At 39.4% G+C, this 13,481-nt stretch overlaps 1 protein-coding gene across 1 annotated transcript in view; it reads left to right on the top strand.

Annotated features, from left to right (window-relative positions):
• Window positions 1–13,481, top strand: part of LOC124619708 (tetratricopeptide repeat protein 21B-like) — a 266,652-nt gene that overhangs the window by 232,344 nt on the left and 20,827 nt on the right. The window contains exon 17 of the mRNA XM_047146266.1: window positions 3,322–3,427. Within this exon, the coding sequence (XP_047002222.1) occupies window positions 3,322–3,427 (106 nt within the window). The remainder of the gene's footprint in view (window positions 1–3,321; window positions 3,428–13,481) is intronic.

Below are 13,481 nucleotides of genomic sequence, written 5' to 3'. Positions count from 1 at the left end.
ATAGTGGAAGGATATAAAATTTACTAAGAGGGTAGCCAGAAAGCCAGAAATTTATCATTTTAGGACACTTCCCAAAGGCATGAAGCAGAGTGATGTACACAGTTCACATGGCATGAATGAAAAATACAACACTTTCATTAATAATGTCCTTGCCTTATTTGAAAACTGTTTTGCCCCCAAAACTAACCCAGATTGGATAAGAGTGTGTAAAGAAGCCAAGGATTACTCAAGGAATGAAGGTATCTTTAAACCAGCAAGGAAACTGTACCTGTTAATCAGAAATAGCTCTGATGTTGATGTTATAGCTCATTACAAGACATATTGCAAAATATTAGACAGTAATACAGATATCAAAGCAAATTCATTACAAGAAAAAGATAAATCACATCAGATAACAAAATAAAAACAATATGGAGTATAGTGACTGTAGAACAAGAGATGAAAGGGCGTACATAGCATCAAGAGTAACTGTTGCTGAAAAGATGGGGTTGTCAGGTTCAGTTGACGCTGCCATGAAATATCTGAGACTAGTCAATACAAATACCTTCAACAATATGAATCTGACCCTCACTGCACCAGTAGAAGTAATGTCCACCTTAAAAATCTTTTAAATCAAAAAGATTCACATCAGTGAGGTTAATTAACAAGTGTGCTTCTGAGCTTAGCAACATATTAAGTTATCTGCATAACTAATCATTTATCAGTGGAATGTTTCCTGAATGGTTAGAATATGCTGAAGCTATTTAGGAAAGGAAATAAGAAAATACCAACCAATTTCTGTTCCCCTCTTTTGCCAGCATAATTAAAGATTTCAGAAAAGGTAATATGTAAACGGTTTCTTAACCTACTGACAACAAATAATATATTGTCACAGTCACAGTTTGGGTTTATAAATGGTTCCGATATTGAGAAGACTATCTACTCATACATTCAGAATGTACTTGATTCATTAGACAATAAATTACAGGCTTCTGGTATATTTTGTGACTGACTGTGTAAATCACAATATCCTATTAAGTGAATTAGAATATTATGGTGTGACAAGAATGCTTTTCTACTGGATTGCAGAAGTGTTTTCAAATGTAGATTAAAGAACTTTCTTCTTAACAACTCCTATATCATAGAGGAATTCTTGAATAATGATATTTAGTCATTAAAAGAAGAAAGAAAAAAAGCTGTAAATGGCCAGTATGCGGTCATATAAATATTATTTGTTTATTTAAACAATGGAAAGTCCTGGATGGAATAACAACAGTATGTAAAGGATAGATTGTTACTCACCACATAGAGGAGGCATTGAGTCACAGACAGGCATATTGAAAAAGACTGGTAAAATATTAAGCTTTTCAGATAAAGTCCTTCTGGAAAAGGAAACACATCCATATTCTCACAAGCACAACTCACATACTCGTGGCCACTTTCTCTGGACACTGGAGCCAAAGACAGTGGCCTTGTGTGTATGAGTTGTGCTTGTGTGAGGGCGTGTGTGTGGTTCTTTTGTTCTTTTCTTCTTCTTCTTCTTCTTCTTCTTCCCCAGAATAAAGACTTTGCCCAAAACCTAATATTTTAGTAGTATTGTATGCAACTGCTCCTCTGTTAACTAATAATTGACTAAATTAGTCATTGTCCAATTGGGGACTAATTCCACATCGTGTCTCACAGGGTTCCATCTAAGGACCCGATTTTTTTTGCAAATATCAAAGACCTTTCATCAGGTACATTAACAGAGACCAAGTTTGTTTTGTCTCTTAGAAAGATTGGTTAATGAAATATTCATGGACATTAATAAATGATTCCTAACCAATTCTTAGTCACTAATCTGTGAAAAAATGCGCTATACGCAGTTTTCTGCCGATGTATGCATAAAATATGATGACAGACAGATAGAAGTTGACACTGTTAAATTCTTGGGATTACAGCTTGACAATATATTCAACTGGGAAGACCATACCACAGACCTGTTGAAGTGCCTAAACAAACATCTACACACAATGCGAATGTTGTCTACATAGGTGACAAAACTAAAAAAAGTTAGCATTCTTTGTGTACTTTCATTCCATAATGTAATACGATTTTTTTTTTTTTTTTTTTTTTTTTTTTTTTTTTTTTTTTTTTAAATTCATCCAGCAGAACTAAAGTTTTCTTAGTCAAAAAAAATGTATAAGAATTATTTCTAGTGTGGTCTTAAGAATGTCCCGCAGAGGCCTCTTAAGGAACTAGGGATATTAACTACAGCTTTCCAGTAAATTTATTCCTTAGTGAAATTTGTCATTAATAATATGCCTTTTCTTAAACCAACAGCTCAGTTCATAGAATCAATACTAGAAATAAAAATAACCGTCACGAAGATTTAGTCACATACTCTGCTCCAGAAAGGTGTCCAGTATTATGTACAATCTGACTTCCGTACAAATTCAGAGACGTAATGCAATCATTGTAATTAAGTGTTGGAAATGATTTTTCTGTTTCATGATACATGGCTACAATAGCCTACAAATTATCATATGCACATCGGTGTATGAATATGTACATCTTTTGTGACATGTCTGTTACTACCTTTCAAATGGAAACATGTTTAAGATAGTTTGACTGATTCCGTACCTGCTTGTGGATGGTACACTAGCATATCTGTTTACCTTTGTAAATATTTATTTCATATTCCTGTTTTCTGGCATGTTTTATGGCCTGGACAATCTCCTCACTGTGGATCTATTGCATCGAAAAGCACATCTTATGCATTAACAAACAAATCTAGCAACTGAAATGAACCTATTTCAGATCTGTTAAACTTGCTACAGTGAATCATCTCTTTTTCACATATTAATATGATAAAAGAAAGTCCTGATAAAATAATTTAGGGGCAAAGGTAACAAAGGACAACTCCCATTAGCGTAGTTTAGAGAAACTGGTGTTGGGAGGGGGGGAAGCATTGAGATAGCACAGGTTGTGATGCAGCCATTAAAACTGAGCGTGTTGTGCTCAGCAGCGTGTGTCTCCTTACAGCTCTTACAATTTTTTATTCGTGTTGATTTGAAATATGTATATTCATTCATTCACTCATTTGTTTAGTAAGCATTAATGTCACTGCTCACTTATTTTGTTTGCTTGTGACACAGCGTTTTACATTTTCAGTTATCAAAGCATAAGTGTGTTTTGGTTCATTTATAACAAGTGGTATGAGAGTTCCTGATGTGAATCAGATATCAAGTGTCTTTTGTATATCAATTTTTACAGATTTAAGTATCCCACAAATCCAAAAAAGCATTCCCTGCTGTTTGAAGTGTTGTAGCATAAATCACCTTTGCCTGTATTGTGTTATAGGTTATTAGCAGAACTGAAACCAAGACCTAGTGGTGCAGGTGGCAGTGAAGAAGCTCTTAGCCATAGACTACTTGGAAATTTCATTCTCTTGGCCTCTCAGCAAAAGGTATTTCTTGAAAAGAATGTTAAATTATTAAATATTTTAATCATCTCTTCATTAAACATGCTATGACATTATTGTCAGGTATTACAGTGGCTATCTGGGGGCAAATTAATTAAATAGTAAATAACATAAATTCTGTTTTCAAGAATTTGAGAATTTGTGAGTAAAAAATAAGACAAAAATATTTTTCCCCTCGTAGACTGGTAACAGATTTCTTAAATAGCAAAGAAATTAAATATAAGACACAACTTATTTAATGTTACTGTTACAGTAAGAAATTTGATGTAAATGTGCAGACATTAGGAAGTCATGGTTTCTCAGTGAAATTTATTAATGAATTCTTCGCAGGCTGCACTAAAATTTTGCAGTACTCAATCAATGATGAACTATTTGTTAACAGTGGAGAAACAAAATTCTTAGGATTATGGTCGCAGAGTGATGTCAAATGGAATTAGCTTATCTAATACCTTATGCAAGACCAACTAATTTCTTTACTCACTAAAATCCTGCTGTAGGCCTTTTTGGCTGAAAGCTCACTCTCTGACAGTCTTTTTGTTGTGCCTATCTGCAACTCAGCATCCCCGCTGTGTGGTGAGTAGCAAATATCCTTTTCATAATATTGATATCTTCCAGTATTCATTATTTTTTTGTCTCTTTCCCACTGCCACTGTTTCCTTCTCTCTCAGCATAAAAAATGTGTTTGTGTTCACATGCCAAAATTTTTGGGAAAATTTTTAAAGGCACTGAGAAAAGTACACTGAAGAGCCAAAGAAACTGGTACACCTGCCTAAATCGTGTAGGGCCCCAGCGAGCATGCAGAATTGCCGCAGCACGATGTGTCATGGACTCGACTTATGTCGGAAGTAGTGCTGGAGGGAACTGACACCATGAATCATACAGGGCTGTCCATAAATCCGTAAGAGTATGAGGGGGTGGGGATCTCTTCTGAACAGCACGTTGCAAGGCATCCCGAATATGCTCAATAATGTTCCTACCTGGGGAGTTTGGTGGCCAGCAGAAGCGTTTACACCCAGAAGAGTGTTCCTGGAGCCACTCTGTAGCAATTCTGGACATGTGGGGTCCTGCTGGAATTGCCCAAGTCCGTTGGGATGCACAATGGACGGGAATGGATGCAGGTGATCAGACAGGATGCTTAGGTACATGTCACCTGTCAGAGCCATATCTAGACATATCAGGGGTCCCATATCATTCCAATTGCAAATGCCCCACACCATTACAGAGCCTCCATCAGCTTGAGCAGTCCCATGCTGATATGCAGGGTCCATGGATTCATGAGGTTGTCTCCATGCCCGTACATGTCCATTCGCTCGGTATAATTTCAAATGAGACTTGTCCGACCAGGCAGCGTGTTTCCAATCAAGTATAAAGCTTTGTATCATGCAGTCATCAAGGGTATGAGAGTGGGCCCTCAGCTCCGAAAGCCCATATCGATGATGTTTCTTTGAATGGTTTGCACACTGAAACTTATTGATGGCCCAGCATTGAAATCTGCAGCAATCTGCGGAAGGGTTGCACTTCTGTCACATTGAACGATTATCTTCAGTCGTTGTTGGTCCCATTCTTGTAGGACCTTTTTCCAGCAGCAGCGAGTTGGAGATTTGATGTTTTACAGGAGTCCTGATATTCACGGTACACTCGTAAATTGGTATTTGGGGGAAAATCCCCACTTCATCGGTACCTTGGAGATGTAGTATCCCATCGCTCATGCGCTGACTGTAAAACCACGTTCAAACTCACTTAAGTCTTAACAGTGTGCCATTGTAGCAGCAGTAACTGATCTAACAACTGCGCCATGCACTTGTTTTATAGAGGTGTTGCCGACCGCAGCGCAATATTCTACCTGTTTGTATATCTGTGTATGTGAATACACATGCCTTTGCCAGTTTCTTGGTGCTTCAGTGTAAAATGAGGTATCTGGTAGCTCACTTTTCAGAGTCTTTTCAGCAGGAGTATATTTGCATTTTTTGTGCTCTGATAGGAGCATTTTTCGTCTGGTTTCGTTATTTTCCTTGCCAATCAAGGACATGTTGCTCATGTGATAAGAACTTGGTGGGTCAATAAAACTTTGATTGGAATAACAAAAAATCTAATTTTATACCTCAAACTGGATTTTACAGGCATAAAAATTTTGCTTGTGCTTCAGTACTATAACTTGTGGTTCTCAGAACCCTTTTGATGATAATGAAGACACTTTACAGCATATCTCTCAGTGCTACATTACTTTGTAAACTATGTTTTCACCGTGCACTGGATTTTATGTGCATATTTTGCATGTACATGTACAGTAACTTTTAACCAATGTAACCTGGAAATCGCTAAGGGTGTCAAGAAAACTTTCAAGTTTGTTTGAGATTAGGATCTTAGGAATATATTATGAAAATTACACTTATTTGCCATGCATAACCATCTTGGAATCTGCAGCTTGGTTTTGGTACCCAAAAACCATGTCTTTGGGGTGCTTCTAAATATCAGATAGCCATCTTGGAATCCACAGCTTGGTTTTGATAAGGGGAAAAAAAAACTTTTTTGTGGTGCTTTTCTGAGGTACTACCCATGAACTAATGACACCTCCAAAAGCCCCTTAAGATCCACTGCAGACCACATCAAGTGCAAGAAGCTGACTGATTTACTCTATTTGCCTAAGCAGGAGGAAGTGTGTAGTACTCATACCTGACCCTGTAATCTAGGATAGTGACACTAAGATGACGCTTCTTTTGAGTATACAAATGGTTCCTATTGCAAGGCTATCCAAAACCACTTGATTCTATGTTTCTAGCATCAGTAGAACCTGAGGTATAAGCCCTGGACGTGTCCCATTTTTATGCATGGCATTTTGAAATACACTATTATGTTATCAAAAGTGTCTGGACACCTGGCTGAAAATGACTTACAAGTTTGTGGCGCCCTCCATCGGTAATGCTGGAATTCAGTATGGTGTTGGTCCACCCTTAGCCTTGATGACAGCTTCCACTGTTGCAGGCATACGTTCAATCGGGTGCTGGAAGGTTTCTTAGGGAATTACAGCCCTTCTTCATAGAGTGCTGCACTGAGGAGAGCTATCGACATCGGTCGGTGAGGCCTGGCACGAAGTTGGCATTCCGAAACATCCCAAAGGTGTTCTATAGGATTCAGGTCAGGACTCTTCGCAGGCCAGTCCATTACAGGGATGTTATTGTCCTGTAACCACTCCGCCACGGGCCGTGCATTACGAACAGGCGCTCGATCATGTTGAAAGATACAATCACCATTCCAGAATTGCTTTTCAACAGTGGGAAGCAAGATGGTGGCTAAAACATCAATGTAGGCCTGTGCTGTGATGGTGCCATGCAAAGCAACAAGGGATGCAATCCCCCTCCACGAAAAAACGTGACCACACCATGACACCACCACCTCCAAATTTTACTGTTGGCACTAGACATACTGGCAGATGACATTCACTGGGCATTCACCTTACCCACACCCTGCCATCGGATCGTCACATTGTGTACTGTGATTCATCACTCCACACGTTTTTCCACTGTTCAATCATCCAGTGTTTATGCTCCTTACACCAAGCAAGGCGTCATTTGGCAGTAGTATGTCTATGTTCATTCTAGAACACTTTGAAGACGTATATATGCAGTGATTACGCGTACGCTACGGGACTATAACCTGTTTACAATTACAGTTTGCTTTGTGATCAGATATAATTTGTTTCTTTAAAGGTCTTTAAAGGACGGACAAACACACACACACACACACACACACGCACACAATGTTTACAATTACAGTTTTCTCTGTGTGTGTGTGCGTGTACAAAAGGTTAAAATTTCCATAATTTAATATGGGAATGTTGTGAACTTCCCTTTCTTACGAATTATCAGTTCAAGTATTAAAAGGGTCAGTTTAGGCTGGTTGAGGTGGAAAAAAACACCTTGCGTGTGTTGTTTTTCCAGAGTGTTTTGCAAGTAGGTTACTTCGATTTGTGTACCACGGAAATAGGTCGATCGGTCAACCACTAACAAAGTTCGGTTTAAGTACCACGGAGATAGTTCGTTCTGTGTACCACTGTTGATCAAGTCTGTCGCTATCCTCTGACTTTACCAGAAGAGTGGCGGCGGCACGAAGAACTGGAGCGAAATGTAGCAGCCAAGATTCCTCACCCCTTGCAGTAATGGGAACTAAACCAAAAAGGTAGCAGGTAAGAGCTCGCCTGTGAGCTCGCAAATTTTGGAAATGGAAGACGTACCAGCAATATCTGCGTCTGAGAAACTGCACTTTACATATTCTGAAAATTTCCATTGACCAGTTTGCAGTGTATCCTTTGCCAAAGACTGCCTTCTGTTTGCTAATACTGACATAATCGCCAATTTTAAGTTTCGAAGGACGTGGATCGATCATTTTGATTTCGTTATACACCTCTGCTGGCTGCATTTTAATTGTCCTGTGTTTCGTGTGATTATATTGCTTTACGAATCCTTGTACAGTATTCGTCAATTTGTAGGAGCCCTGAGCAGTAAATTTTCTGAACGTAAGACTCTTGAGAGTCCTGCTGAAACGTTCAACTATGGAACCTTTCATATTTGAAAAATTGGACTAATGATTAATTCTGAGGTGTTGCATTAACTTTCCCAAGATCAGTTTGTAAGTGTACTGGAACCCGCCTGCTTTCTGTGTAAATTTTTTTAAGCGCGTTTGCAACTGCAACACTGCCTTTAGTCTTCAGAGCAGCAACCCATGCTTATTTGGAATAAACATCAACCACTGTTAATATTAATAAATATTTATAGCCAGAATTCCATTTTGAATATGCAGTCATGTCAATTAAGTATGCTTGATGGAGATTGCCAAATCCTTTTGTGATAACTGCCCACCTAGGATACATTCAACGGGCAGGACGATGAAGCTCATCAGCAATCACAGCTTGCATCTCTCTTTAACTTGATGCTTATTCAAAACATCTGCCCAAGCCTAGTTCAATGCTGTTGGCTACTCAACAAAAGAGGACCACTACTGTTAGTAATAACGCCTCTACTCAGGTATTAGGGGAAATGGAATTAATGATGGACGACAAAATGAAAGAATCGCAAAGGCAATTACAATTTGTTCGGGAGGAAAACAAAGAAATGTGTGAGGAAAACAAACAAATTCAGGAGGAAATCAAAACTAAATTGAACATGTTAGCAGGTACTGTCAGTAATTTGCGATCCGAACATGATCAGCTCAGAGAGGGATGTAAAGTCAAACACGAAGAAATCAAAACAGAAACCCAAGAATTTCGGACCCACATTGACAAAAAAATACAAGCAAATAATTGAACTGGTTAGTAAAGCTCTTGAGAAAACACAGCCACAAAATGATGAGATCATTAAAATCAATAATACAAGCAAGAAGGACAAAAATCGATGAGTATAATGGTCAATGGTTGACGGCGTACGGATCTAGTGCAACGAATTGAACAGAAGTAAACAAAATCTGTAACATAACTACTGGCAGTGACGAAAAGTCAGTCGCATTTAGTAAAGAGAATTTGCATAACGAAATTAATGCTGTGAGTTCAGAACTCACAGAAGTTATGACTTTGAATCACAAATTTAATTGAAATATCTACAACTAGTCACAGAAGAGTACTAGTGCTCCACAGCAATAAGGGCAAAAAATATGAAAATTGTCAAGAAAAAAATTCGGAATATGAAAACGTGCTTATTTTTCATAAGTCAAGTTAAAGTGCCACCTCCAGCATGTGACCAGAAATCCAAGTTTTCTCACCTCCTGCATAACTTTCATAGTACTTGCAGTGGATCCTGAACTTGGAATTGCTGTGTGATGGTCTGGATAGATGTCTGCCTATTACACATTACAACCCTCTTCAACTGTCAGCGGCCTCTGTCAGTCAACAGATGAGGTCGGCCTGTACGCTTTTGTGCTGCTGTATGTGTTCTTTCACGTTTCCACTTCCACTATCGCATCGGAAACAGTGGACCTAGGCATGTTTGGGAGTGTGGAAATCTTGCGTACAGATGTATGACATAAATGACACCCAATCACCTGACCACGTTCGAAGTCCGTGAGTTTCGCGTAGCACTGGGGCCCGCCCTAGAACAAGACCCAAAACAAACTTTTGAAATGGGGCAAGTGAACTGCTACTTCACATGGTGCAAAAGGCTTATAAAACAGTGTCCACACCGTTCACACCTTCATATCATACTAATGTTTGGCCCCCAGTGGAAATGCTTTTTCATAAGCGGCAATGGGTGGCGAGACGCTGTTGGATTCATGCAAAGGATTACCTTTTAGAGATGGGGTCTCCGCCTTGGCTCAGAGGCCCAGAATTATTTTAGCTTAATGCATTATAATAAACACTGCACTACAGATTTTACGTTTCAGTCTCTGTTTTAACGTTTTATGTAGGCATTACAGGTTTAGAGTTGTGTAGACTGATGGTTCCAAACAAGGGGACTGTCTTGACTGTTCAGTAGTGTTACCCAACTGTGTCTTCAGGGTTTGTCTTCCTCATGAATACACTGTATTTACCATAAAGGCACTCGAGTGGATGAGATGTCTTCAGAGCAAGCAATTCCTCATCTGCTCCGATTTCCTTAGTGCCTTACAATCATTGCATCACATCAACCCAGCAGAGAAACTGGTCCAGCTAATGCAGGACCAAGTGTACTTCCTTGAAGGGCAGCAGGTATCGTTCTGCTGAGTACCAGGACACTCGGTAATTTGGGCAGATTAAGTAGCCAAGGAAGTGTGTAGGGAATCCGATGGGACAGAATGCGCCATTCCCCTACAGGTAGTCATTGTCAGAGATCTATACAGTGTGGTGGGAGGAGTGGCTGGCAGTAGAGGATAATAAGATGTGGTTGGTGAAGCCAACTGTCTGGCCATGGTGTATCATGTTAGTCACTCAGGCAGGATAGCAATCCTGATAAGCCACTGAATTGGGCACTCTCCCCTAATACATGGGTTTCTATTCTGGCAAGAGGCTCCCTCAGTCTCTGAAGCCTGTGATGTGCAAATCACTGTGTACCACATTTTGTACTGAATACATTTTGTAATGTGAATAAGAGGGCAAGAGTGAATTTCAGTGGGTATCTGCACCCTAAGAGACCAGTCTGTTGAATGTCTTAGACTTTTGAAGTCTCTGGACTCCAGCTAAACTTTTAGGCCAGAAATTTGAGTGTGTTGCAGAATGGGCTGGTCATCCTTTAGTTTCAGCAGTCGGCCAGCTACAGCTATGTGCTGTATTATTTTACTTCTTTCTCATGCCTTTTCTTTTTATTGCATGTTTTCATTCTGATGTACATGTTTTTTGTCATCTTTGTGTATGTGTACGGGTGGGGGGAGCATGGGTGTGGGTGCGTGCATTCGCACTCTTAGGCCTTTTTCTCTGTTTGTCTTGTAGTTACAGTTGTAATCATTTTGCATCCTTTAACCATCCTCATCTCATGAAATTTTACCATGAGCACTAAAGAATTTTCTGTCATGTGCCCACAACAAGATGTCATTGTCATCGAGTCTGAAGGCAGCCATTTCATATCCTGGTGGTTTTCATTATTAGTATTTGGCAAGAAGGGGTACAGCTGATGGCAAAAAATTCCTGATTATTATAATCTGTGATGATGTTGTGAAATCCTAAATTGTGCATTGTATCCTTTTTAAGTACAAGATAGAATACTTTCAATGGTGATCTATTTATCGAGAAAAATGTTAAACTCAACTGATTTTGTGGTACTGTTATAGAAGAGTAGGCTGTTTGCTGGCACCGGGTTGGACCCCATTCTTTCTCTCTCTTCATCATTTGTGACACACACTCTACATAGAAGTCTTTCCTATCTAGCCAACAAATATTTCGTGGATGACCTAAGCTTCACAAACCCAAATAGGTGCACCAGTGCTTTATTTATCAGCACCTAATAATAGATTTATCGGGAATCATTTCCAAATGTTGATGAATTAAATGTTGGTGCACATGTGTGGTTTTTATGAATATGTCATTTAATACAAAATGGCAAAGTATGCCTACTTATTATGGTTACTGACAATATAATGCCCACTCATCATAGTCATTGACAATATACATTTACACATCTTATATGCTGGACACACAAGCTGCCAATGTTACATCTAGTTGATTCTGAAATGTTACTACAATAAAAAATAAATAGAAAAACTTATACTTACTGGTAGTACTAAACACAAGTTCAAACTAGTTCACACTGGACTCGCATCCAGGAGGACGGCGGTTCAATCACGTGTCCAACCATCCTGATTTAGGTTTTCCGTGATTTCCCTACATCGCTCCAGGCAAATGCTGGGATGGTTTCTTTGAAAGGGCACGGCCGACTTCCTTCCCCATCCTTTCCTAATCCGATGGGACCGATGACCTCGCTGTTTGGTCTCTTCCCCCAAACAACCCAATCCTCAAACTAGAAGTTACAAAAATGCTATCTTTTGGAACCAATAATGGCTTTCTCAGGCAAAGCAGAGGAAAGGATTGGAATAAATGTGGTGCCATAGAGAGTCAGAGAGAAAGTTGTCCAAGATTTTGGGTTCAACAGAGACTGTAAAGCCAAATAGAGATTAATTATTACTGAGATAGCAGAAACAGATATAAAATCAGTAGGGAAGACAATCAGAAAATCAGGGGTAGGGAAGGAGTGACTGGAAATTGAACTAAAAGCTGGCCGGAGTGGCCAAGCGGTTCTAGGCGCTACAGTCTGGAGCTGTGCGACCATTACAGTCGCAGGTTCGAATCCTGCCTTGGGCATGAATGTGTGTGATGTCCTTAGATTAGTTAGGTTTAAATAGTTCTAAGTTCTAGGGGACTGATGACCTCAGAAGTTAAGTCCCATAGTGCTCAGAGCCATTTGAACCATTTTTTTTTAACTAAAATGGAAAAAGGCCAAGAGCAGACAAAAAGGCCAAAAAATAATGGAAGAAAAACAGTGTCAAATGCGCATGTGACAGCTAAATGTGCATGTAGGCAACCAACATGATGTTAGTGTCAAATAGATTAAGAAAATGTAAGGATTATATATTTTGAAGACCTGAAGAACAGATAGTAGTTATTGTGTAGATGAAATATGAATTATTAAGGAATATATGCTGTAATCACTGGTAACAATACCAGAGAAGGAAAGTTGCTACTCACCATGTAGCGCTTGCGACTCGGCATCTCCGCTATATGGTGAGTAGCAACTTTCCTTCTCTGATATTGTTACATTCCATCCTGGATTTTCCATTGTTTGTAATCGCTGGTAACTTGTACAAATATCATGGTGGTACCACATGTGTTTGTGGGATATTGATAACGACAGAGAGCAGAGAGTATCTGTGGGCAATTCAACAACAGCAGTGCATTCTGAGCCATGGTATGATGTAGACTTGGTGATATGTTCAAAATACACAATGGTGTGCACAAAATCAGCAAGTAGAATTCATTTCAAACTGTGATATGCTTCCTGAGTCAACTGCAGTGGCTGTGCCATGTGTTGTGACCAGGCATTTGCCCACCTTGGTTGGGTACTATGACAACTCGAGTGCTGCATTTTGTACTGTACTGCAATCTCAGTAAGTGTTCTCATCACCGATACCAGCTCGGCTGACCCTAACCGAGCTACATCATGGCCACTACATGCCTCAAAGACTCAGCTCCCAGCCTAAACTGCCACTTACAAACTTCCAGCATGCTGGAGTAGCTGTGTGTCTGCAACGAACAACAATGAACAGTTACAACACATACAGATAACTGTTATCTGTATGTGCTGTAGCTGCTCTTTGCACGTTTTTAACATGGTTTTCACATCTTCGGAAGGGCTACTTTTGACTATATTACGATGATTTGAAAATTGATTTCGGCCAAAAACTAGTCATTGAATGAGTAAAGAAGTAAAATTTGCAACTTTGGAATGGTTTTTCATTCTACTAAACTGCCCCTGTTTTGACCAGACAACCCCTTTATGGTTCACCACTGTGAACTGTGTATTGAGTTCATTAGGCATTTCAGATGATGAAACCTGATTTCTAACCCTGATTCATTATCTGACAGAAT

This window comes from Schistocerca americana, chromosome 6 (genome assembly GCF_021461395.2).
Source record: "Schistocerca americana isolate TAMUIC-IGC-003095 chromosome 6, iqSchAmer2.1, whole genome shotgun sequence".
NCBI classification, from domain to species: Eukaryota; Metazoa; Arthropoda; class Insecta; order Orthoptera; family Acrididae; genus Schistocerca; species Schistocerca americana.
This window is presented reverse-complemented; position numbering and strand designations above follow the sequence as displayed.